This window comes from Erythrolamprus reginae, chromosome 2 (genome assembly GCF_031021105.1).
Source record: "Erythrolamprus reginae isolate rEryReg1 chromosome 2, rEryReg1.hap1, whole genome shotgun sequence".
Lineage (NCBI taxonomy): Eukaryota > Metazoa > Chordata > Lepidosauria > Squamata > Dipsadidae > Erythrolamprus > Erythrolamprus reginae.
The window spans coordinates 269,267,739-269,294,794 of NC_091951.1; the positions used below are offsets into that span (position 1 = coordinate 269,267,739).

Here is a 27,056-nt window from a genome sequence, read left to right on the forward strand (position 1 = left end):
ATATCAGATTTTCCAATGAATAGCCACACTTTATGATCAGTTTAGAGTTGCATTTCATGTGCTTATAATTTATTTACACATTTTTTAACACAGATATGACTGATTTTTTGTCTTTCTCTTTCTCTGTGCCCATCTGTGTATCAATGTATGTTTTGTAGCCTATTACATGGAAGGAATTTGCCAATATCCATCCTTTTGTTCCCCTGGATCAAACTCAAGGATACCAGCAGCTTTTTAAGGAGCTTGAAAAGGATCTGTGTGAAATCACAGGCTATGACAAGATTTCATTCCAGCCTAACAGGTAGAAGCAATTTTGTTTGACCCACTGCAATTTGTACAGATTTAAAACTTCATTTTGTTTTTTCATGTAGTCATTTCCTTTCTCAATTATCTGTGAAATAAGAATTCCTGGTGCATCTGCACTATTCATATATGATAAATGGAACATAACTCTTGGACCATGTGTACACATGGCAAAATTGACTTTTATAACATTGAAGATATGTGTCTGGCACACTTGTCATTAACGGAATGGGTAAGATGATAGAAAAAATGGTTCTAGGCAAGAGAATCCTGAAACATAATTTAATTTGAGCCGGGGTGGCGCAGCAGGTAGAGTGCTGTACTGCAGCCACTGAAGCTGACTGTAGATCTGTTGATCAGCGGTTCAAATTTCATGCCCGGCTCAAGGTTGACTCAGCCTTCCATCCTTCCGAGGTGGGTAAAATGAGGACCCGGATTGTGGGGGCAATATATGCTGACTCTGTTAAAAAGTGCTATTGCTAACATGTTGTAAGTCGCCCTGAGTCTAAGGAGAAGGGCGGCATTAAAAATTGAATTAATTAATTAATTAATTAATTAATTAAAAAAAATTTTTTTTAATTCCCATAAAAGTTACAGTGAAGTACAGATAGGTTTGGGTTTAGATAATGGAAATGGAAATAACATATTTTATCTTAAATGGTTAGGATTTCAGGAGCAACAATCTGATTTCTGCTTGGAAAATGTCTGAACTGCTTTTCTTCATTGCAGTATCCAAGATACAAAGACATATTCAACCAGATTTTTGTCCCTTGTTTATCATTTTATCATATTTCTCAGTTCCAATCATTTGCCTACAACTCCTAGGAAGATACGATGGTTCAGTAGATGCTTTGACCTTGTGTCATCCAGCTATCCAGAGGCTAGCTACTTTCATAATCATGGCAGGAAATGTGTGGCCTGCCTTATATTTTTATATTTTACATTATTTTAACTTGGGAGCCAGCCAGGAGAGGTTGTGAAGGGAAGACATTAATCAAAAGACTAAGGCAAAGTTCACACTCTGATTAGTTTTCTGAGTATGTTGCTGCCCTTTTCAATGTGTCATCACCCCACATCTTCCAGACACTTTGTTTATAAATGTATGACACATCCAAAAATCAGAACACCTCCATTTGGCAGTGATATAGAACAGATGCCATAGAGATAGGCTGGGCTTGCCAGTGGGAACCACACATTATTGATTTGTGGTGAGTCAAAGGTGGGCAGATTGACCTTTAATTCAGTGGTGGCGAAAGACTTAGGGGGGGAAATGTTACTCTCTTTAGCAACTTTGGTTTGCAACATGAATTTAAGTGTTGATATTCAGTATCATTTAATCTTCCTTCTTCGCATGGAATGATGCATTCCAGCATTTTTTATTTTGGAGATTATTAAACTTGTTTAACAGAATTTTAAATTGGGGTGTTGATTGACACCAGTATAAAAAGTGTTATAATAAGCTTTGTTTCTTTGCAGTGGAGCTCAAGGTGAATATGCTGGGCTAGCTGCAATCAAGGCTTATTTGAATGCAAAAGGAGAATGGCAGCGAAGTGTAAGTAAAAAGTGGTTTTTTTATCTAACTTTTGATTTCCCGTCCTCTATGTAGCTATTTTTGGAATGGCAGCTTATTTTTCGGTAGAAACAGACTTAATTAGCCTGGCTGTGTCCAATGTAAGCTCTATGGGTTGTTTTTCATTTGCGTAGTTTGCTGGTTGCTAGGTGAGATAATCTGCCTCTCTTTGCTAGGTTTTATGCACTTGCACTATTTTCTGTATGCTTCTAAATGCCTTTTCTTCCTTCAGATACATTAGCCGTTCTGCAAAAAATCCAAGAAAATACACAGGGGGGGAGGGAGGTGTTTGTTTGTTTTTTGTCAGACTGAACAAACACAAGTACCTCTTCCATTTCCTCCTGAAATATATGGAAAAGGGGACCAGGAGACACAATATTCTCCACTGCATCTGGAAGGAGAGTCCAACATGGGTAATGTTCCAATCTTATTGGTAGAGACTGAGTTATAATTAGCATAATAATAGCTACCGCCCCCTTACTGCTCCCATGAGCCCCAGTTTTAAAAACTCAGTCTAAGAGTAGAGACATACTGGGTTTTGCTCTTAGGAGCTTTAAGATAGTTATATATAGATATATAGAAATATAGAAAATAAATTGTATTTACATAAGTGTTATTGACCTGTTTAATCCTGTGCTTTGTGTTTCAGATTACAAGGATCACAGAGGAAGGAAAACAGAAGACAGGGGTCTCTGCCCTCCGCGGGCAGCACCCCCACCGATCCTCCTCAGGGGTCTTGTATTCCCTCCGTGGGAACACCCCGCAGAGGAGCACCCAGCCTGGGGTCCCTGACCTCCGTGGCCAGACCAGGGCTGTGGGCTGAAGGTGGAGGGGTCAGCCCCCTCCACTGGGAAGCCTGGAAGGCGCTGTCGTTGGGCTCTCGAGGAGGATCGGCGCCGCGCCTCTCAGCTGTTCGGCGGCCGCCAAAAGAGCCGCCGCCGCAGCCGCCGCCGGCTTGGAAGCCGCAGGGCGAGCGAGAAACGCTGGGACGGCCGGACACACCGGCGAGGCCAGCGAAGCCGCGAGCGCGCAGCCAGCGAAGGCAGCGGGAGCCGCCATGGCCGCAAGGGGGCTGGAAGCCACAGCGCTCCCCCCCCCGGACAGGGGCAAAAAGCCGCGAACGGCACAGGGGGCCGCCATGTTGGTTGCTACTTGTGCAACCGGAAAAGGCGCCAACAGGAAGTACTTCCTGCAGCTGGTGGGCGCGAAGAGGCTACAAGCCTCAGTGCGCAGGCGTGATTGGCCAAAACAGACGGTGGCCATTTTTGTTGCTGATTCAGAGCCAAAAACATTACCACGCCACGAGGCTGCAAGGCCCAAACAAGTCAGTTCCTCAACTACACAACTGTGAGTACATGGAGGAACAAGCGGGACTCGAGAGGGCCGCTTCTCCCAATGCGGTCAAGGAGAAACCCAAAGGGAAAGCCAAGGAGAAGTCCAAGACTTCACAGTCCACAGCTTCAGCCTCATCTATGAAGGAGGCAGAAAAACGTATTAAGGCCTTAGAGAAAAAACTGGAGGCAGCTCTACAGGTCTCCCCCTCTACAGTGCCACTGGGTCAGAGGCAAGCAACACCTGACCCAGCTACCTCACAGCCGGCCTTTGGCCTACCCGAGGAGGACTGGTCACCTGACAGGCATTCACCTATGTTGCCACGCATCATCTCCTCCCCAGGCCCCTCATGGAACAGGCCTGAGTCAGCTAGTTATACTAGAAGGAGTTCCCTGGGGCCATCTGCCACGTTCACGCCCACAGCGGCGGGTTTAAGGGCACAGACAAGCACTTGGCAAGATATGCCACCCGACTTGCAGGATTTAATTGCAAACGTTTATTCTCAAGGCATTGCGGCTGGGGCCACCAAATATAGCCAGCAACCTTCCCAAGAAACAACAGGGCAGGTCTGGTCAGCACCGCCCCCCTCGGGCTTGGGGTCCTTATCAGAGGAGCCACTCATGGGAGAGGACAGCGATAGAGAGTATGACCTCTCTGAGGATGAAACCACTCCCGAACAACCCCAACCGGTAGGCCTGTTTAAGCCAACATTGTTCAGGACTCTGCTATTTAAGGCTAAACAGGTAATGAACCTACCAGGTACAACCAAAACAACTGAGGAGGCAGACAAGACCCCAGATGCCTTGCTACAGGAACCCCAACCCGAGTCAGAACATTTTCCAGCATCAAATATTTTTCTGCAGGGAGCCAAGCGCCCTTGGCAATACCCTGCAGCAGCCCAAGGCCCTTCCAACCTGGAACGTCGTTTTTACACGTTCGACGAGGAGGTGGAGAAACTCCTCGAATTTCCACCCATAGACCAACCAGTCGTGACCTTGGTCTCCAGTGCCCTGGTGCCCTCCGAAACCGGAGAGAGTCTGAAGCCTGAGGACCGGAAGGCAGAGATTCTCTTAAAGAAGGCGCACCAGATGGCGAGCTGGGGTTTTCGGGCAGCAGCGGCTGCATCCTTCATAAATCGAGCTTCCCTCCGGTGGATACAGGAGATGCAATCTCGCCTGGGGCCGGAGGATGGAAGACTACGTCAGGACCTGGCGAAGCTGCGAGCTGCGGCCGAGTTTTCCGCAGACGCTACACTGCATGCAGCTAAATTTTCCAGCAGGGGCATGGCTACCACACTTGCAGCACGCCGGCTCCTGTAGCTCCGACATTGGCCAGCCGATCTAAAGTCCAACTGGAGACTGGCGTCAGCCCCATTCCAAGGCTCTATGCTATTTGGGGATATATTGGACAAGGTCCTTATTGAGGACAAGGACAAGCGCAAGGTCCTCCCCAGAACAGGCAGGCGACAGGACCGGAGATCAGCGCCATATACGAGGCGCCAAACGCCCCGCTGGGATAGCTCCACAGGGGCAGGCCAGGGCCAAAGGTCGTACTCGCAAGGTCAATTCTCCAGCCAGACCTTCAGAGGCGACCGGGGGTCCTTTCAAGACCGACCCAGGGGCTACCAAGGCTCGAGGCGGCCCTTTCGGGGGAACACCCAGAGAGGCTTCCGCCGCTCTAAGTGACTCTGCCAGACTTTTCCCGATCGGCGGGAAACTCCAGCACTTCAGCGCCTCCTGGTACACCACCTCCTCAGACCAATGGATCCAAGCTACGGTGTCGGGAGGGCTGCGCCTGGAGTTTGTAGGCCAACCCCCCAACCGGTTCATACTCTGCCCACGGGTTCGAAACCCACAAAGCAAGCAACAACTACAAGACGAAATTGCTCATCTGCTGGAAATCCAGGCCATAGAGCCTGTACCGCCACAGGAAGAAGGGAAAGGATTTTACTCCAGGATTTTCATCGTTCCCAAGTCTTCAGGAGGTTGCAGGTTGATTCTCAACCTGAAGCAACTCAACATCTTTATAAAATACAGGCGGTTCCACATGCACTCGCTTCAAACTATCTTGACCTCAATCAGATCACAGGATCTGTTAACGTCCATCGACCTGAAGGAGGCGTACCTACACGTCCCCATACACGCATCACACCGGAAGTACCTCCGTTTTTGTTCAGAGGGAACACACTACCAATACAGGGCCATGCCATTTGGCCTCTCGTCGGCTCCACGGACTTTTACCAAGCTCCTGGATGCCCTGACGGCACACCTGCGCTCCCAATCCATCAGACTGATGGCGTACCTGGACGACATAATCATACTGTCCAGGTCGCCAACGCAGGCAAAACAGGACTTAAACCAGACTATGCGGACATTGGAAGCTCATGGCTTCACCATCAACCTGGAAAAGAGCCAGCTGATCCCCCGAACCAGACTTTTACATCTCGGGGCGATCATAGACACCTTGTCGGGCTCAGTCTCCCTCTCCCCAGAGAGGATAGCGAATATACAACGTTTATTAACCGAACTCAACCAGCGCAGACAGGTCCCCATGTCACTGTTGTCAAAGGTGTTGGGAACTCTAGTCTCCGCTATAGGGATTGTGCCCTGGGCCAGACACCACATACGGGCCCTGCAGTGGTTTTTACTACCGGCTCAAAGGGCCAGGGTGAGTCATTCAAATCAGAGAATTCACATACCACGACGCGTCAAGGTTGCCCTGAGATGGTGGACATCGCCAGCAATACTCAAGGGTTCTTCCTTTCTGATGCACGACAAGATGATTCTGACTACAGACGCCAGCCTCTACGGTTGGGGAGCTCACATCGGCCCCCACATGGCGCAAGGCACATGGTCAGCAGAGGAATTGTCACCTATAAACATCAACTTCCTCGAACTCAGAGCGGTCTTCCTAGCTCTTCAGGCTTTCCACTCTGTTGTCCAGGGCAAGCACATACTAGTGCTTACAGACAATGTAGCGACCAGAGCCCATTTGAACCACCAAGGGGGCACGAGGTCGCGTCGCCTCATGGACGAGACGGCAAATCTATTCGATTGGGCCGAACTTCACCTAGCGTCCTTATCTGCAGAGCATATTGCCGGGACCAACAACACCCAGGCAGATTGGCTAAGCAGGACTACATTGGACCCGTCAGAGTGGAGGCTGGACCCAGCGCTTTTTCAACAGATATCGCACAGGTTTGGGACTCCATCTGTAGATCTGTTCGCTACCCACAGGAATGCGCAGACCCAGAGGTTCTATTCACGTTTTCCGGAACCAGGGTCAGAGGGGGTCAACGCCCTATGGTCGGCTTGGCCGACAGGACTGCTGTATGCATTTCCTCCAGTAAACCTAATACCCAGGGTCTTGGAGAAGATTCTTCAGGAAAAGGCAGAGGTTCTGATGGTGGCACCATACTGGCCACGCCGGCCGTGGTTCGCCGACCTGATGGCTCTGTCGCTAGTTCCACCATGGAGGATACCAGACAACATCATCACCCTCAGCCAGGGGAACCTGTTACACCCGGATCCCCAGTGGCTACAACTAACCGTCTGGCACTTGAAAGGCACAGATTAAAGCATCAAGATCTGCCAGAGAAGGTCATCGATACAATTCAAGCTGCTCGACGTCCCTCGACTTCAAGGATATACCAGGCCACGTGGGCTGCCTTTTGTTCCTTTTGCGACAAGGAGGGCAAGAACCCCAAGGAAGCATCGGTGATTACGGTGCTAGAATTCCTGCAAGCAGGAATAGACCGGGGACTGGCTCCTAACACATTAAGGAGACAGGTGGCAGCACTATCCACCATGATTCAGATACCGGAGGCTCGCTCACTAGCCCACCATTCGTGGGTAAGAGACTTTATACGTGGAGCCTCGAATTCACATACACCACCTGTACGGAGGTTCCCCTCATGGGATCTCTCGATAGTACTTAAGGCCTTGACAAATCCACCATTTGAGCCCTTGAGATCAATTCCACTGAGGCTCCTATCCTTGAAGACAGCCTTCTTAGTAGTGGTCACTTCGGCACGCAGGGTGTCAGAGATCTCAGCCCTATCTGTGAGACCGGATTTATGTATATTCTATCCAGATAGAGTGGTACTCCGCTTGGATCCGTCGTTCATTCCCAAGGTGAACACTTTGTTTCACAGGAAACAGGAACTTATCTTGCCTGACTTCTGCACGCATGGAAGCCATCCATCAGAATTACGATGGCATAAGGTTGACGTACGACGTGCTCTAAAGATTTATATTAGGAGAACTGCAGCATTTAGGAAGTCTGAGACTTTGTTTATTTCGTTTGCTCAACACAGAATGGGACTTGGACTATCTTCTAAATCGATAAGCCGTTGGCTTAAGGACTGCATTCTGGAGGCCTATAGAGCGGGAGGTCATGACCCCCCGCAGGGCTTAACAGCTCATTCAACCAGGAGTGCGGCCACATCGGCGGCCTGGACAACACAGGCCTCTATAGAGGACATTTGCAGAGCTGCTACTTGGGCGGCGCCTACGACATTTATTAAGCACTACAAGTTGGACTCATTTGCGTCCGCTGAGGCGGCGTTTGGTAGACGTGTGCTACAGAAAGTGTGTACATCTCCAACGTCCCAGTCAAGACCTTCTCCCTCCCATGGGCAGTAAATCTTTGGTATATCCCATGTTGGACTCTCCTTCCAGATGCAGTGGAGAAGACCCGTTGTACCTACCTGAACGGTCTTCTCGATGCACTGGAAGGAGAGTCCAAACCCACCCGACTAGTTGAAGTTCATAGACGTCGGAGATGGGGAGTTGAAGTTTAGTTGTATTAATAAAATTTGGTTATCCTCTTACATATGTTTTTCGTTTTTAAAACTGGGGCTCATGGGAGCAGTAAGGGGGCGGTAGCTATTATTATGCTAATTATAACTCAGTCTCTACCAATAAGATTGGAACATTACCCATGTTGGACTCTCCTTCCAGTGCATCGAGAAGACCGTTCAGGTAGGTACAACGGGTCTTTTGTATTCCACTCGTGCAAGAGTTTATGTGAATATATGAAATACTGAACACTTCATGTGGTTTGCCCTTGCCTCCTCCTTCCTCGGGCTAAAGGAGAGTGAGTAGCCCAAGGTCACCCAACTGGCTTTGTGCCTAAGACAGAACTAGAACTTATTGTTTCCCAGTTTCGAGTCTGCTGCTTTAACCACTGCACCAAACAGACTTATTGCTGCTAACAAAGATGTTCTTAATGAGATATTTGCTCCTGTATCATGTGAACAGTCATATATTCACTTGCTGATTAATAACCTTAAAGCAAAAGGTAGGTTAAAATCAAAGTCAAGCCATTAATGCTCAGAAGGGCAATATAAAGCGTTTCGTATTGTGATTGTTTTTAATCACTGAAGGAAGGAATCATGTGGTTTTGTATCTGACAATATATTTGTTCTCAAGCTAGGAACTTTGATATAAATTGCAGTGGTACCTCGACATACGAGTTTAATTCGTTCCAGACCCGAGCTCGTAAGTAGATCAACTCGTATCTTGAACGAATTTTCTCTATATGAATTAATGTAAATAATTCTAATTGGTTCCAGCCCTCAAAAAAGTCCCAAAGTTAGCCTAAATTATGAAAAAAGACATGTTTAAATTAATAAATGTACATGCATTTATTAAAAAAGACATGTTTTAATTAATAAATGTACATGCAACACGTATAAATAATGAAAAGAGAAATGTACAAAATACAATAAGAAAATGTATAAAACATGGTACAGTAACCTTACCTTGGCGACAGACGAGTGCGGCTGTGTACTGTAGGCTACGTAAACAACACTTTCTTAAACTATCATAAACATAAACAAAACAACAATTCCATTGTTAAATGGTATAAAACTTTGTTTTGCGCGCTAACACGTGCGAATGGCCGAGATAACCAGAAGCAAGGGGATTCTGGGTCAGAGAGGCGATACGCCAACTAGCGGTAGCATCCTGAAGCTCGGCTCGTATCCCGAATTTGAGCTCAGGGATCAAACAGAAATTTCGCTCACGTCGCGGCTCGTAACTTAGAATACTCGCATGTGGAGCAGCTCGTATCTAGAGGTACCGCTGTATCTCACTTTTTGGAATATAAGAGCCACAGGAGTATAAGACGCAGCTTAGTTTTTGGGGAGAAAAATAGGATGGGGGGAGGATCTACCTATCAGGTATTCGTCTAGCTAGTGTCCTTAGTCTGGTCAGCTTCAGCACATTACTTTGCTAGTATGAGTGCTTTTTATCCCCTGCTTGGGTTAGGGTTAAAGCACAACTGATCTTTGGAGAGAAAAGCAATGAGAAAAACAGGCAAAGTTCGGAGATCGTTTCACTTGCTAGCGCCTCCTGAAGACTGAAAAAAGCTTCAAAAAAGCTACATTAGGAGTATAAAACACAGCCAGATTTTCAGCCTCTTAGGTGCATCTTATACTCTGAAAAATACAGTACTTCCTTGTGAAGAAACACTAGTCATAAGATAAGTATTGTTTGTAGCCTTTTTTGCCTCTTTCATTATTCTTGTTATTTGAATGGCAATTAATGCAAAGCTATAAGCATGATTTATCGTTCCCAGCAGCCATGCCCTCATTCATACTGGCCCTAAAGGGAAATATATTACTGCTTAGATCAATATTTTCAATGTGTTTAGTCTATAACGTAATCAAGCTGGAATTAATCAGACAGCTTCAAGATTTAACAAGGTTACATCCTGTAATTACATCCTGCATTGAGTTTATGACAATCTATTCATTTTACATATTTTCTTCCTAAAGGTCTGCCTTATTCCTAAATCAGCACATGGTACCAACCCAGCAAGTGCGCAAATGGCAGGGATGAAGATCCAGCCGATAGAAGTAGATAAAAATGGAAGCATTGATGTGAGCCATCTGAAAACAATGGTTAGTTTGTTGCTCTTTGTTCTAATACATTCCTCTGTTATAAATTATGAATGTTTAGGGGGAAAAGAGAAAATATGTCTTTTAAAATGTTTTTATGACACATAATTTTTTGACTTTTTGAATTTTTTTTTGTTTTTGAGAATCAATGCTGCGGATGTGTCTGGTTTTATGGCTACTTACTATTCCCCTCTTTTTATTAATACAAAATTGAATATAAGTGAAAATAGCAATAGCATTTAGATACATACGTTTTTTACAGGTCTCTCTAAGCTTTTTACAGAGTCAGCGTATTGTCCCAAACAATCTGGGACCTCATTTTACCCACCTCGGAAAGATGGAAGCTGAGTCAACCTTGAGCCTAGTGAGATTCGAACTGCCCAATTGCAGGCAGCAGGCAGGCAACTGAACTAGCCTGCAACACTACATTCTAATCATTGGGCCGTCGCGGCTCTTGCATAAAATAAATAGTTATGAAAAATTTCAGGTACCAGATAGAGTACCTATTTTGTGGGTTTGATCATCTTCAGTGGCTTTCTAACCTTGGCAACTTTAAGATGGATTGACTTCAACTGCCAGAATTCCCGAGCCAGGGATGCTGCCTGGGGAATTCCGGGAGTTACAATTTGCTCATCTTAAAGTTGCCAAGGTTGAAAAATATTGAGTTAGAGGAAAAGGAATAACTCTTTTCTGGAAGCTGATGCTTAATGAAGTTGCTAAGATCATATGGAATGAACCAAATCTGACTTGATAGGCCTTTTCTGCCAAATTGATAGAGACAGGTTTTTCTTAAAATTTGGTAATGCTCCATGTGAGGAGAGGGAAGACTGGTTTTATCACAGATATGTCACACTGTTGTTATTTATTTTCCTTTCTTTTTGTAGGTAGATAAGCACAAAGAAAACCTAGCGGCTATCATGATCACATATCCATCCACTAATGGTGTCTTTGAAGAGCAGATCAGTGATGTATGTGATCTAATTCACAAACATGGAGGGCAAGTTTATTTAGATGGAGCAAATATGAATGCTCAGGTGAGAAATAGACAAAGGCTAATTCTTTTAGTTCATGTACTCAATAATGATTTTTAAAAATACTGGGAAATAGTTAAAATGGTCAACAAGAGACTCTGACGCATGGGATTTTGATAGTGGGTGCATTGAAATTCACGAGTATGACTGATTTCTCATATTTAGTGACTCTATAATCCTGAATACCTGTTCCTGACTGAAATCTTGGATCACTCTCATATTAGTTATTCATAATTTTGGCATTAAAAAAATTACAGAACGGCATCCATATGGGAAATGTGTAACATTTGGATCCTTATAGTTTTAAAAAAGGATGATCAGGAGAGACATGAGACATTGTGGTGTGGAGAAAGCCGCCCAGAGTCCTTAGGGAGTTGGGTGGCACACAAATTGAAATAAATAAATAAATAATGCATGATATGACTGTATGTATGTTTTTTATACAGTGGTACCTCGAGATACGAGTTTAATTCGTTCCGGACCTGGGCTCTTAAGTCGAGCAGCTCTTATCTCGAACGACTTTTCCCCATAGGAATTAATGTAAATAATTTTAATTGGTTCCAGCCCTCAAAAAACTCACAAAGTTAGTCTAAATTATGCAGAAAGACATGTTTTTAATGAAGAAATGTACATGTACATATAAATGAATAATGAAGTTTCTTTCACTTAACTTGTAAACTTTCTTAAACTTTTAAATTTACATATGTTCAACTTCTCTGCCACCCAATCCTGTAGGACAGAGGTCCCCAACCCTTTTTGCACCAGGGACCGGCTTTAAGCGATCAAGAGAGGAATGGGTGAATGAATGGACGGAGGGTGGGAAGGAAGGAAAGAGGGAAGGGACAGGAACAGAGGAAGGAAGCAAGGAAACTTATGAAAGGGGAGAGTAAGAGAGGAATGAGTGAAGGGAGGGAGGGAGGGAAGAAGGTGGGAAGGAGAAAGAAAAGAAGAAATAGAGGAAGGGAAGGTAAAAGAGAGAAAGAAAAAGAGAAAGAAAGAAAGAAAGAAAGAAAGGGGGAAGGGACAGGAACAGAGGAAGGAAGCAAGGAAACTTATGAAAGGGGAGAGTAAGAGAGGAATGAGTGAAGGGAGGGAGGGAAGAAGGTGGGAAGGAGAAAGAAAAGAAGAAATAGAGGAAGGGAAGGTAAAAGAGAGAAAGAAAAAGAGCAAGAAAGAAAGCTGCAAGCACCCCCCCGAGCCCCCCAGGCCGGCTGCAACCTTTTAAAACACGCGCGCCGCTTCGCAGCTGTCTCCTGAAGCCGAAAGCGGAAGTTAGCGTTTGGCTTCAGGAGACAGCTCCTTGGCGCTTGTATCTCGAATTTGGGCTTGTAAGTAGAACAAAAATATCTCTCCCCTCCCAGCTCTTATCTCGAGTTGCTCTTAAGTAGAGCAGCTCTTATGTCGGGGTTCCACTGTATTGGGGTTCCTTGCTTTTTAGACTTTTTAAATGTACTATTGTTATTTTAGATTCTAATTATTAGATTTGTCATTACAGTATGTATTGTTTTTATCACTGTTGTGAGCCGCCCCGAGTCTATGGAGAGGGACGGCATACAAATCTAATAAATAATAATAAAAATAAATAAATAAATAAATAAATAAATAAATAAGCAATAGACAGCTCTTCATGTTTAATCGTTCAGTTCCACTGAAAAACAAGATAACAAGGTGACATGTGACAGAAACTCATGAAAATATTTCACAATCCGTTGGCTACCAGACTGGGAGAATGTGGCTTTTAGAAGCCACTTATTCCAAAATCAGAGCAGCCCACAAAGTAAAATTACTTTACTTTATAAAGTAAAAAAAGAAAAGAAAGATGCTCCTGACACTAGCCAGAGAAGAATAGAAGGCTCACAGCATTTGACAAGCCAGCAAGATTAACTGAAGGGTATTGTCAAAAAAGTCAAAATGGAAACCACTATGGTATGAGCAAAAAAGAAAAAAATCCATATGGCAGCCACCAATGATGCAAATTTTGGTATCTTGCAGATAGTTCATTACCATTTAAATAACATTGTCAGTGCTAGAACCCCACTCTTTTCTATCCCTGATGATGCTAGCTAGTTGGGTAAAGAAACATCTGCAAGAAAATCAAAGTCGGTGAATACCAAGGATCTCAGAGTTCAGCACTGAGCTAAAAATATTCTCTTCTATTGGTGCGATCAAAGTTCTCCACATTCTCCCACCAGCAAATGCCTCTGCAAGCCAGATTATGTAATGTTCTCCCCCCACATGTTCTAAATCTTTAACATCTAGATTTTCAATTGGGAATATTTTTCTTTCCTTTCACTGCAGGTTGGCCTGTGCCGCCCTGGAGACTACGGGTCAGATGTTTCTCACTTAAATCTTCACAAAACATTTTGCATTCCTCATGGTGGAGGAGGACCTGGCATGGGACCAATTGGAGTGTTAGTGTCTACTTCTTGTGATAAGAGCATGTATTTTTATTTTTTTTAAAACATGTAGACCTTAAAGCAGAATTTTTATGGACACTCACTAGGAAATAAGATACTTAGTATTACCAAGCAAGATAGCATTATTGGAGAAAAAAAAATCTAAATTGAGTTAGATGAGCTAGATGTCATTGCACTTACCTAGTCCTCAAAAATGTCTGCATTAAAATAAGCATTTCCAGAAAAGGTACCCAGTGAGTAAAATATATGTCCCTCTGCTTATGCATGCATAAGGGAAATATTTCTTCACCCAGAGGGTCGTTGGTTTATGGAATTCACTTCCAGAAGATGTCGTGACAGCTGTCAGCCTTGATAGCTTCAAGGCAGGATTAGACAGATTCATGGATGCCAAGCATATAGATGGTTATTGAAACGGATGTCTAAGTGCTGCCTCTATGTTGGTTGAGGCAGGCACGATTCCCTTGAGTACCATTTGTTGGGGGTCAAGGGAAAGGGAGGGTCTTGCCTTGTCTTTCTGCTCAACATCCCCATGGACAATTGGTGAGCCACTGTGTGACACAGAATGCTGGACTCAATGGGCTTTGGCCTGATTCAGTATGGCTCTTCTTAGGTTCTTATGCATTCCTCCCCTTATCTGATGTGCAGCTCTCTTGTTGATGTTTGAACCAACCACATTAGCCATTAAAATTGGCTAATTATTCCTATATATAAATCCGTGTTTCTCAACCTTGGAAAGTTTAAGATGGATAAGATTTCAACTGCCAGAAATCTTCAGCCAGCAAGAAGTTAAAATCCACTCATCTTTAAATGGATTGAGAAACACTGCTATAGATAGAAATGCAGGAAGCTGGGTGCTCTCCAAGGGGATTTTTTCCCCTTCCTGCCTTGTTTTAAAGGATCAGGATGAAATGTATTTAGCAGACCTTAGTTTCTGGCTAATTAAAACATTGTGCTATGTCTGTTGGTGGTGCAGTAGGAGGGAAGCTGGATGTTCAAGTTCTTTTCTTGCTGTCCTTTTAGGAAGATGCACTTGGCTCCTTTCCTGCCCAGCCACCCTGTCGTTGCCTCACCCCACAATGCACATTCAAGCTCGTTAGGCACCATCAGTGCTGCCCCTTGGGGATCCAGTGCCATCTTGCCTATTTCCTGGGTTTATATCAAGGTACGTCCATAATTTCTGTTCCTTGTTTCTTCCATACTGGTAGATTCGCTGATGGTAACAGAGACCTGCGGGAAGGTGAGATCTGCAGGGCTGTATGAGCAGAGATTGTATGGGTTGCATTCCGAAGTAATTGTCTAATCCAGTTGCACAAGGGGGCTTGCAAACCCTCCTTCCCATTGCAGTCCCCCACATACAATTTTTTTTTAAAAGCGCCAGAGGCGCTACAATGATTTGTAGCCCACAAGCTCTCAGTGGTACACACAAGCTCACAGCGACATACATAGTCCTCCTATTTTCCCCAATAACAATAAACCCATGAGATACCTCAAGCTGGCCCAGTCATCCAGTGAGCTTCCAAGCTGGAGAGTTGACTTGAACCTTGTTCTCCTATTCTAAGACCAACTCTTTAATCATCATACTACAGTGGCAGATGATTTTAAGTTCCATCGAGGGAACACTGTAGTTAGAAAGGACAATAAATAATAACTGCAATAAACAGCAGCAAATCCGATTTGGCAAGATTTATACCTTTCAAATGAAGTTAGTATGTTTATAGTAATAATTCCACAACTAGCATGGAATGTTTAATCAAGTATATCAGGAATGTAGCTTTGTTTTTCCGCCACTGTTTTCATTCATGTTTCCTTTTCTTTAGATGATGGGAGGCAAAGGTCTAAAACATGCCTCTGAGATTGCGATATTGAATGCTAACTACATGGCAAAGCGACTAGAGAACCACTACAAAATCCTCTTTAGAGGCTCCAAAGGCAAGTATTATCACTGGGAATACTTTCTGCCCAGTAGCGTTAGCCATTGTAGCAGCATGTTGACATTTAGCAAAAGTGAAAGGAACAAACTAAGTGAGGGAAGTTTACTTTTAACAGCTTTTATCGAAAGCCAGAATAAGCCACTCTTATCCTCTCAAATAGGAAGCCTCATTCAGATCTCTAGTAGTTGCTTCTCTACTCAACCTCTGTTCTGTTTTAGTGCCGAGCCACAGTAATCAGATGCAAACAAATTTCTAACTAATAAATGGATTTAATATTTACAAAAGTCTCAATATTTTAAGTGTCCTTTAAGAGGATTTTCAAAGAGAGAAGCAAATCTAGCAGTCTTATAAGTTGATCAAAATCCCAGAGCCAAGATAAACATGTAATAATTACCAGCTGCAGCAAGAGTTCCAAGGCTTAGTTCTCAGAAATTAACTGAAAGACTGAAGCTCATTAGCAAAGCTAAGAATGTGCTTTTTTGAAACACAAACTGCATTCAAGAGTCAAGATGATTCCGAAATGAACGAATTTTTCTGCAACAAGGAAGGGCATGCCTCATCCTTAGTGTGAGGGCGGGACCCAATAGTCAGCAATACTACTCATGGGTCAATCTCCTCTTAGCCAACCATTCGTGTCTCCTTGATGCCCTCCGAACTCTGCAATCCAAAAGAGGCTCCTCCTCTTCCCCCGAGTCACTCAGCACAGGAAATGCTGAATCATTCCTGACAGGAAGTGTTGACTCACTCATACCAGGAAGTGCAGAAGGCCCTGGTTGTTTTGACCCTGGCCCCTCATCTACTTCACTGTCACTTTCAGGTGCCAAGAATATAGAATGCCTGCATTGCCCCTCCACAGTCTTTGCATCCTCTGAGTCCATAACTATTTGCACAGGACACGAGCGAAACATCACAACTCTCTAGAGCCCACTGAAATGGAGAACTGCTCTCTTCCTGGTCCTCCGTCTTATACTCTTGCACTGAACGGGTCCAAAGACGGTCTACAAAAATGGTGGAAGGTCTTAAGCATAAAACGTATCAGGAAAGACTTAATGAACTCAATCTATATAGTCTGGAGGACAGAAGGGAAGGGGGGGACATGATCGAAACATTTAAATATGTTAAAGGGTTAAATAAGGTTCAGGAGGGAAGTGCTTTTAATAGGAAAGTGAACACAAGAACAAGGGGGCACAATCTGAGGTTAGGTGGGGGAAAGATCAGAAGCAACGTGAGAAAATATGATTTGACTGAAAGAGTAGTAGATGCTTGGAACAAACTTGCAGCAGACATGGTTGGTAAATCCACAGTATCTGAATGTAAACATGCCTGGGATAAACATATATCCATCCTAACATAAAATACAGGAAATAGTATAAGGTCAGACTAGATGGACCATGAGGTCTTTTTCTGCCGTCAATCTTGTTTCTATGTTTCTTATATTATTATTCTAAAAGAAATTCATGCGTCTAATTCATGTGTTTACTTCAAAACAGGTTATGTAGCTCATGAATTTATTTTGGATACCCGGCCTTTTAAGAAAACTGCAAATATTGAAGCTGTGGATGTTGCTAAGCGGCTTCAGGATTATGGTGAGATTTCTTTTTTATTTTTCCTTTGTTAACCACTTCATTATTTTGAATTTTCCATATTTCACAAGCAGCAGAGATGTGAAAGACTCACGAGTGCTGCTGGTTTTCTTTGCATCAAGAGGAAAGTAGAGGACATACAAATGGCTTTAAGCAAAACCCACAACTGCATATTGTTTATCTTTATAAAAGTGGATTAGATCACAGATTGATCTAGAAGGGATTGATGGTTTGGATGTTTTCTGACTGTTGAGGTTCATTATTTTAAACATCAGGTGAACAATTAGAATTCATGTTTCCTAGGATTCCATGCTCCAACAATGTCCTGGCCAGTAGCAGGGACCCTTATGATAGAACCAACCGAGTCTGAAGACAAAGCAGAACTAGACAGATTTTGTGATGCCATGATCAGTATTCGACAAGAAGTAGCTGATATAGAAGAAGGAAGAATGGATGCTAGAGTAAACCCCTTAAAGGTAAGTTCAGAATGGTTTTAATTTTGAGACTTCTACCAGGTGCTCCTTGTTCACAATTGAAAGTTTGGCACAAAATATGGGTGAGGGCTCTTTTTTGTGTGTATTCTAAACTATATTTCTTTGACTTAGATGGCCCCACACACTTTGTCCTGCCTGGCTGCACCCAACTGGGATCGTCCATATTCTAGGGAAGTGGCTGCTTTTCCATTAGTAAGTAATGTTACAATTTTACAAATATATTTTGAGCAATTATTTTATTAGAAATGTTTTGGTCAATTTTTAAAAGCCAATAATATGTTCTCTAAGATGTGCCAAAAAACCCCTCCTTGTATTTGAGAACTAGACAAGCCATGTTCACCTTACTGCATTCAAAGTTTTTTTTGGGGCTGCCGTAGAGGAAGAGAACTTAACCTTTTTCTGTCTTGAAAGATATCCATCATGATCAAATTTAACACTACATAGACTAGAACTTACCTGCATGAAAAAAATGCAGATACCTTTCTTGCATTGAATATAGCAGGTGGTCTGTATACGGGGAAAGTTTCTAAGCCAGAAAAAAAATCCAGGAGATCATAGTACAAATTTACCAAAGAAGTATAACATAGTTTATCTTTTATGTTTGAGTCTTACTGTGGCTCAGTCTGCTGACTTTCGTGTTATGAAACAATGCTCCTATACATACTGGAAAAAACCAAAATATTTACTCAAGTATTCTTGAGTGTACTTAAAGAGAAACAAAAGTACCGTAATTCTGTAAATTTTCAGCAGTCTCACTTTTTTTCCTTGAAAACAACTAGCCTTCCTAGCAACTTCCCCAACCATTTTGGAAACTGGCAAGTTCAAAAGCAATGTGTTGCATTGAAGGGAGGTGGTACTAGATGAAAAGGATAATGAACATCTATGGAGATTCTCAATCATCCAGGTCATGGTTGTCCCAAAGGTGCTTTTCAAAAGGCAACTGATCTTAGTTTTTTTCTTGAAAACATTTCGCTTCTCAGGCACGAAGCAAAACATCTTCAAGGAAAAAAACAAAGAAAGTCCAGTTTTGAAAAGCATATTTGGGACAAAACAAGGAACATTTGGTTTAACAAGGAACATTGGTTGTCCTCAGTGATGGGTTAACAAAGTTTTTACTACCACACTGTGGGCATGGCTTATGCATTTTGTTTCAACATCTTTCAATGCAAATTGGGTGCTCTGGGGTGGAGCTCCAAATTTTGCTACCGGAACTGCGTCCCTGACTGTTCCCGTAGGAGCCCATCACTGCTTGTCCTAACCAAAAGGAAGGCCATAGTTATAATTGGTGGAAGGCCAGTGACATTACAGAAAGATATAGACACATATCTTAGTGTGGTGGCAGGGATGGGAAATTGTACGATGTTAAGTGGGAAACCTGCAAGTGGCTCATCAGCCCCATCACTTCCACCCTCCAATACTTCTGAAAAAGCAGTGTGAAATTCAACAGCAAAATGGTTGTTTCACTAGTGCAACTTGGGATCATTTATGGTGGGGTATAAAGGTTCAGAATGGAAGTTTACCTGCAGAGGTTTCCCACGTTCATTTCCATCCTTATTTTGGAGGACCAAGCCCCCAAAAGTGATGCTGAGTTTCATTGGCAGAATGTTTGGGTGCTGGGACGAAGCACAGAATGCAGCTATCTTTAGAATGAGTAGAACAACTTCAGATCTCTCAAACTCCTGCCCTGGTCACTGAATGATTTCCAAAAAGTTGGGATTGGAGAAAAGAAAGAATTCAGCTAGCATCTTTCCAAATCATGTAGGGCTTACAATCAAAACTTTGCCTTGAAAACTTTCTGTGATGCATTTTACCGCCTATCTTTTAAAAAAAATGTACATAAGCATATTGTAATTACTAATTTTTGTAGTTTAGATGTTGTGCCATATAGCTTTTCTAAATACCCTTTCCTCTTCTTTAGCCGTTTGTGAAACCTGAAAGTAAGTTTTGGCCCACAATTGCCAGAATTGATGACATCTATGGGGACCAGCATCTGATCTGTACCTGTCCACCAATGGAGGTCTACGAGTCTCCTTTTGCAGAGCAGAAGAGAGCATCATCTTAGGACCAGCTTCCTTCCACCCTTTGAATTACCTTTCAGATCACTGGGCTTAATTTTTCTCACTGTATTTGTAGCACTCTGTGAAGACAGGTGAAATCTTCAGCCTGGTTAGCATATTTTATATACAGTGTATATTTTTGAAAACTCCATGCTGTTAATTACATTTCTGTGCAGCTATTTGTAAATACTTTTATTAAGCGGCAATTGATTTGATACAGTGCCTCAGTTTCCATGTCAATCCATGCTGAAGTGGCCTTGATTAAGCCCCTCTTTTCTATCAGGGCTGCTTTTCTGTGATTTAATAATAAAAGCATTGAACTGTATGAACAAAAGCAATACAGTGCACTGTTTAAACAGTGTCATGACTATGCACCTGCTCATCCAAATGCTCTGCGATACAGGATTAACCCCAATTTTTTAAGGACATAGTTTTATAAAGTATTTCCTTTGTATTTGGGCTAAGGTAAAATGGAGTTACTATTCATTTTGTATGAAATGAAGTCATGGACATCCGTTAACACAGTTCGATCTGAATGCAGGTGGGCTTTAAACAAAAAAAAAGCATCACACTCTAGTTAGATTATGGCAATGCATATTGGTCATTTATGTCCTAAAACTGATATTTTTTAATTTTTCTCTTGTTAATGTTCCAATTAAAAAACTAGCTGAATTCACTGTTTCTGAGGTTTGATTTCAATCCGTTTGGCAAACAGGTCACTTTCTTCAGACTACGCACTACAACACTAACCAAGTAGCCACAGGACACTTGCTCAGAAGCATTTAGGATGGGGTGGCTAAGCACTTTTGAGAGGCTTTCCTAGGGCTCAAATAATTACTTGTGAGAACCAAAGGTTGCCTGCAGGATTGCTAGCATTAAGCTTTCTAAATACATTTTTTTTTTCTAATATAAGTATTTAAAGGGCACATTGTTTGGCAAATAAGAAAGCCCTGTTCTCTTTTAGGTCAATTATTGCTGAATATTTCTTAATCAGTCAGCCATTTTCTTTAAAACTGACTAAACACATTCAGTGCAAGACTCCCAATTTCTTTGTCCCAGTTCTGGTTCAAGGCACAACCAATGAAAGCCACAAATACACCCACACACCCACAGGTCAGATACACTTCTCAGAATAGGACTTCCTATAAATCAGGACGTAATGTGGTCTGATATGGGACAATGCTATCACAGTAGTTCAATCAATTACAATATGCTACAGCAATTAAATGCAAGTGCAACAATCTGAATTTATTATTTGAAATTAAAGGATTGAGAGTACATCCTTTACAGCACACATCAAAAGCACAAAACTTTTAAAAACTATCTCACATTGAACAGTGATGCCCACAACTGTCAAAAGAGAATTCCAAAGACACTGATGGCAAGCTGACCACTATGAAAATTGCCTCAGAGAACTGCTTAAAAAGAACCACAAAACACCTCATTTAGTGTGGTGCCTACTATGTCTGGTTTGAGATACAGTACTTGCAGGGATAGGAAATGAATGATAAAGTGCCTCCTGCACATGAGAATGCTAGCAACAAATTATTTATGGGGGAGAAAGTCTCCTTTTAATGCTCCAGTAAACCTGAAGGTTGTAATTTTACAACAAATGAACTTGGAATAAATTCTGTTATTGTGTAACAGAGGAAACACTTCAAATGTATCAGAAAAGTGATCATTGAATTAACAGCTAATTAATTAATTAGCACTATTTGGTTATTCTTTTGGTTAACTTTAGCACAGAATAGCTAATCTAGGAAACCTATACTGGTAGATTTTTTTTTTTAAAGCCACCTTTTATTTTTAAAAATAAATGAAGATGGCAAATATACCTAATATTCCTTTCTTTTCTTTATTTTCACAACAACCCTGTGAGGTGAGTTGGGCTAAGAGACTGGCCCAAAGTCACCCAACCATCTTTTATACTTAAGGTGGGACTAAAACTGGTTTCTAGCCTGATGCCTTGACCACTAAACCAAAGTAGCTCTGTACATTCTGAAATAGACATGGTAAGGTCTTGCACAAGCCAAAAAGAAGTTGTGCTTTGTTTATGCTTAGAGTGGTGCACAAAGCTGGTTGTTGTGCTCCTAGGCTGTGACTTATGACAGAGAGCAGAAACTGTCCTCCTCCCAGCATTATTTTATTTCAGCATTTTTAAAATTCTGAAATCTTGCATGAAAATCCCAACATTTAATTCATCCAAAGGTTCACAAATTTCCAGCCACCTCAAAGGAAGTTATCAAAATTCCAGAAAATTTAGACATTTTAAATTTTGTGATAGGAAGCAGCGAAATGCTTGGGTCATTGTGTAAAATTGTTGATTCTTTGTTTACAGTGTAGGTGAACCAGAATACTATAACTTGTTCAAAAAGTCATTATTTAATATATCAGAAATTGGCCACTGAATATTTTCATATCCGACTAAAATTAACCGTGGTTTGGTTTAAAAACAATGCTAACTTACAGTTTTAATATTTATGTGTACAGGGCATAATCTCATGTGTGCTTGGGTCCATACAATGTGACTTGGCTTTCAATCAGTTTGTGATTAATATTAACTGTCTTTACCAAATAAGCAAGGATTCTTGATCAGTTTTCTAGATAAGAGTTGGAGAATAGACTCTCCCAATTTTATTCCTCATCATGGAGGTTCAATTGGCATGACAAATGGGGCCCAGAATCCAGTATAGGCAGGCTAGAGCTTTCCAGTGCATGAAAAGATTGCTAAACCTTTATCTAGGCTGAAGATATGCTCACTAGCCATGACTAAAAGCCCAAAAGAAGCTTTTACTCCACAGCTGTCTCATCAGTCAGAAGACTGCTATTGCTGCAAGAGAAGCTAAAACCATTTACGAAACTTTGCTTTCTTATCCTGCTTTAGCTGCAAATTTATAAACTCTTACGACTAAAAAGGCTATTGGCTGACACAGCAAAATCAATATTTGTGTATCTGAGGGAGAAATAGGAAAAGTTCTGCTTTCAATTTCTATCTAACTGGATACTTATTACTATCACAGCTGAAAAATTCTGGTTTCTTTTAATCTGCGAATAATTCACTTAAGTCATATTTAATTATAGCTTTGTTAAGACTTAAACCAACTTGACTTTTGATACTGGCCCAGTTCATCCATAATTATTTGTTTTCCAGTAAAGTAGGTCACAATGGCTTTAACCTGCTAAGTTAAACATTCTGACAGTATTACATGTGAATTCAACACTCATTTTTTAAACTATCCGGTTTTAATTCTACTTTCTTTCTGCTAAAGGAAAAAACCAATTACATAATGCTAATCCAATGTTCAGTACCATATCAAAAACAGACTTGAAATCAAAAAGCTTCAGTCTCAATTTGTAATACAGGGATTAATACCAGCTTCCCCACTGAAACAATGCACAAACAACAATGTATGTGTTAAAATAGTATGTAAATACTAAAACATATCTGTTCTGATATCAGTAGTTATTTGCTATCTATAATCAAAAGTTGATATGAAAATGTAATCTCAGAATGAAAGTCTTATAAAATGTATTTTAAAATATATAACTTTGCAAGGCAAATGCCCAAAGGACTAATGTAAACTTCAGGTTTACTAATCCAATTTATCAAAATTTCAAATGGAATTTTATATATAATATATACAAACACTATTTTATGAAATTACTTGCTATCGTGTTATGGTGTAAAATGCAAACAATCAACACTTTATGAATCATAAAATATTTAATAAGTATATTCAGGGGTGGGGAATATACTGTATATAAAATTTCAGATCACAATATGAAGCATTTTGAGCCCTCTCCAAGCTAGCACTGCTTTCAATGCTGTATAAGATGTATTGCCACTAATACAAGACCTACTAAAAGCAAACAATTTTACCTAATACAAAAGTGGCTTGTTTTATATGAAATAGTTTTTACACAATTAAGAGTGTCTTGAAAACCCTCTAAGTGCAAAAAACACAAATCACTTTACATCAACAGCAACAATTCATTCATATTGTTCTCAGTCCTTAGTAGTCAACTTGCAGAAGATACGAGAGCACAATAACGCTCACAAAAATAGACTAAAGCTTGTTGCAAAAGGAGTAAGAAAGACAGCAGGAGAGGAAACACAACAAAGAATAATGCACACCACAGCATTTGATGTTCTGCAATAAAACTGGCTTTTTACGTGCTGTTTTCTTGTTGCAAAATCGAATTGCATGGACCAGGCAAAACTAATGTTCAGGAGGCAGTGTGTAGCTAAACTTCATTGGATGTGTTGTTAAACTTCCCCCAAATTTGTTTTCTCCATCTGAGGTAGTTATAAAAACAACTGAAGACCTGTTACTACTGTGGCCAGAGCCAAGAAAAGCCTTTATTCCTGCATACAAACTAATGGTCATCTGTCAAAACTACCTTTGTGAAAAGGAAGCTAAGAATTTGAAGTTGTTACTGCACAATAGATTGCTAAATGGGAAACAGGATTGAATCAGTGGCTTCATAATGTGATAGTAAATATGAATTCCCTCAAGCTGGCTGGTCCACTGTTTTCCTAGATGGTTTGTTCTTTTCCTTTATTCAATCATTTGGAGAATAAGGTTACAAATACATATCATCGTCCTTTGCTATAACCAGGGAAGAACTGGTCAAGTAGTGTCTGCAGTATCTTGTTAGGAACCATGGTGTAGCCCTTCCCAAGGTCATGTCGGCAAGCAGGACAGGTGAAGACTTCAGCTCTGAAAGAGCGCTGTAAACAGCTCTAAAGTCATGGGAAACATACATATGTTAAAATCCAGGTCACAAGACAAGTACTTAGAGACTTAGAGACTACAGTAATATTCAGATGCAGAATATTCTGTGCTTGAAACAGTTCCAGACAGGGTATGTTTAGATCCAGAATGTGGGTTTGGCGAGGTCATCTTCACGTCTCTTCGCCTGCGGGCAGCCCACAATCCCCTACCTTCTCCCTCCACCACTGTTTGCCTCCATCTGATGCCAGTGCTGCCGCGTAGACAACCCTCCCGCGGCCAATCAACCACGCCGTCCCACCATCTCTTGGCTTGACTGTGGCACACACAGCATATCAGGATTGCCTGCTTTCCTCCTCACGCCCCTGCCTGTCTGCTGCTGGTGCCACCACACAAAGGGCTTCCTGTGGCTGCCTCCTCCAGCCCGACTCTCAGCTTTCCTGATTGCGTGCCTCCCATTTGTGATGCATGCACTGCGACTGTTGCTAAACACTGTCGGCCGCCACATCCTTTTTGCCTCCTGGGCTGGCCACACCCACCCACCCAATAAGATGACAACCTTAACTGGGGCTTATTTTGGGGGCAGGGCTTATATTAGGAGCATATTCCAAAAAACCTGTTGCTTATGTCTTATTTTGGGGGCAACACGGTATCAGATAAATAATTAATCTCCTCCATTCAGGATTTAGAAGCATTTGATTTATTGAACTGAGTACCAACTTCAAAAGTATATAGAAAGTATATTTTCTGTTTTCATTAAAACAGTCAAAAGACAATTTCATGAAGGTAATTATAATCTAAAATCATGCCTGAATTATTTTCTGTTTTAGGAACTATATTAAAACATTGAAGACTTACCAAAACACTGGAACTGTTATTTTTAACAATAATGAATTGAGTAATTTTTAAATGCTATTTTTATCACTTAAAATTACTCCATTATAGCATAAGGTCTGATCAAACTGTCTTATACAAAAGAATCTTACATTGCAGTACAATGTTAGATTGTACCATGCCACAAGATTCTTCACTGTTTCGTTTGCTGCAATAGGCTAGCACAGCTACACTATGAAACCTCTTGCTATAAGTCAGGTCACGGATATTTCTGATCGATATAATCTTACTGTTTGAACTAAATAATAATATTGATTAACTTGAGATAACTGCTGACTCACTGCATAACAGCAGCACAGAATTTTTCTTTCTCATTTAAAATATTAGTTTAATTGCTTTTACAAGTTACAGTAGGACAATGTGAAAATGATCCATGAGACACTTACTTTACAGACATTGTGCAGGCACTCTGTGGTCACTGGCTGGTAAACCAGCTCCTGGCAGCAAACACACATAAAGGATTGTTCCAGTTTCTTCAAAAAATTCTAGGATGGGATAAGAAAAAAATAATTAAGTCAAATTCTGACATGCTCTCAATCTCTTCGTAAAATAATATTGTTTCTATATTAACCCATACTTCTTTTCAGGCCTGGAATATAGTATTTGAAATATGTTTTCTATTTTAATAAATAACTACATATTAACTAAATTGTGTTTTCACTTTCTGTAGCTTCTCATGTATTCAGGATAGTAGGGGAACTTTCCAGAAAAGTTGCAAGAAGAACAAAGTCCTTGTTCAGTGAAAATCCAGTGGCATGACATTAAAAGGAAACAGAACATTGGTTAAAATAAAAATTAAAAAAAACATACTGGTCCTTCTTTAAGAAATTTAAGAACTTCATCCCAAAGTTTCTGGTTTGGAGAATCTTCCTGTATCAACCATTGTTGTTGCTGCGTTAGCTGAAAAGCTTCTCCCTTCCCTCCATCATTCAGCTTCATCGTTTTGGCTGTGTTTGTAGGTTGCTTTATATTGTCTGGAAAAAATGTTATCAAACTACAATTATAAATTTACACTGGCTCCTTCAACTACAAGTACAGGCTTACTGATTAGATTTATAAAAACTGTAAAATAACGCCAAAACAATCTTACATTAAAAACTTCCTTCAAAACATACATCCTTTGTTGTATACATCATGTTTCTGGTTACTTTGAATGTAATCTATTAAATTTTGAAAATATATCCAGCTTACTTCTTCTAAGGACAACCTAATATTTGCAAAGACTTCCCATAGATGGGGCTTCACTTGTTTGTGCGGCCCAGTTTCTGGCATGCCGCAGCCTGGTGTGACAGAAAGTGTTGTTTTTCTTGTTATTGTTTTTTCACAGAAAAACTAGAGGTTTCCTTTTTTTATGAGGGATAAATTTCAAGTAGCTTGCCACAGGTAAACAGTATGATATTTGATGCAAATCTTAAATATTGAAAATAAAATTCATTATTAAAATGTGTCTGTTCGTGTAATTACTGTAACAGTGGCATCCATTTGTAAGGAAAAACATTGGCATCTCTATGAGAATTTTAAAGTTTGCAGAAGTAAAAGAAAAATCATGCAAGGAATTTCAATTGATGCAAATCTTAAATATTGAAAATAAAATTCATTATTAAAATGTGTCTGTTCGTGTAATTACTGTAACAGTAGCATCCCTTTGTAAGGAAAACACTGGCATCTCTATGAGAATTTTAAGGTTTGCAGAAGTAAAAGAAAAATCATGCAAGGAATTTCAAGCAATCCAGTGAAGAATGATTGGGCACAGAATGCCAACTTATTGGAAAAGTCAAAGTGAGGAACCAGAACGAAGTATCTTAAA

The 27,056-nt window shown here is 41.3% G+C and overlaps 2 protein-coding genes across 2 annotated transcripts in view; one reads left to right on the plus strand and one right to left on the minus strand.

Moving 5' to 3' along the window:
* The window catches only part of GLDC (glycine decarboxylase), a 54,331-nt gene extending 34,037 nt beyond the window's left edge, over positions 1-20,294 (plus strand). The window contains exons 15-25 of the mRNA XM_070742572.1: positions 159-301; positions 1,780-1,855; positions 9,987-10,112; positions 10,994-11,143; positions 13,439-13,551; positions 14,578-14,719; positions 15,375-15,486; positions 16,979-17,074; positions 17,375-17,547; positions 17,677-17,757; positions 19,484-20,294. Of these exons, the coding sequence (XP_070598673.1) occupies positions 159-301; positions 1,780-1,855; positions 9,987-10,112; positions 10,994-11,143; positions 13,439-13,551; positions 14,578-14,719; positions 15,375-15,486; positions 16,979-17,074; positions 17,375-17,547; positions 17,677-17,757; positions 19,484-19,627 (1,356 nt within the window). The 3' untranslated portion in view covers positions 19,628-20,294. The remainder of the gene's footprint in view (positions 1-158; positions 302-1,779; positions 1,856-9,986; positions 10,113-10,993; positions 11,144-13,438; positions 13,552-14,577; positions 14,720-15,374; positions 15,487-16,978; positions 17,075-17,374; positions 17,548-17,676; positions 17,758-19,483) is intronic.
* Positions 20,295-23,327: 3,033 nt separating this feature from the next.
* UHRF2 (ubiquitin like with PHD and ring finger domains 2) overlaps positions 23,328-27,056 on the minus strand; it is a 68,989-nt gene continuing 65,260 nt past the window's right edge. Inside the window, exons 14-16 of the mRNA XM_070742573.1 lie at positions 26,060-26,223; positions 25,636-25,734; positions 23,328-24,366 (exon numbers count right to left, since the gene is read on the minus strand). Of these exons, the coding sequence (XP_070598674.1) occupies positions 24,220-24,366; positions 25,636-25,734; positions 26,060-26,223 (410 nt within the window). The 3' untranslated portion in view covers positions 23,328-24,219. The remainder of the gene's footprint in view (positions 24,367-25,635; positions 25,735-26,059; positions 26,224-27,056) is intronic.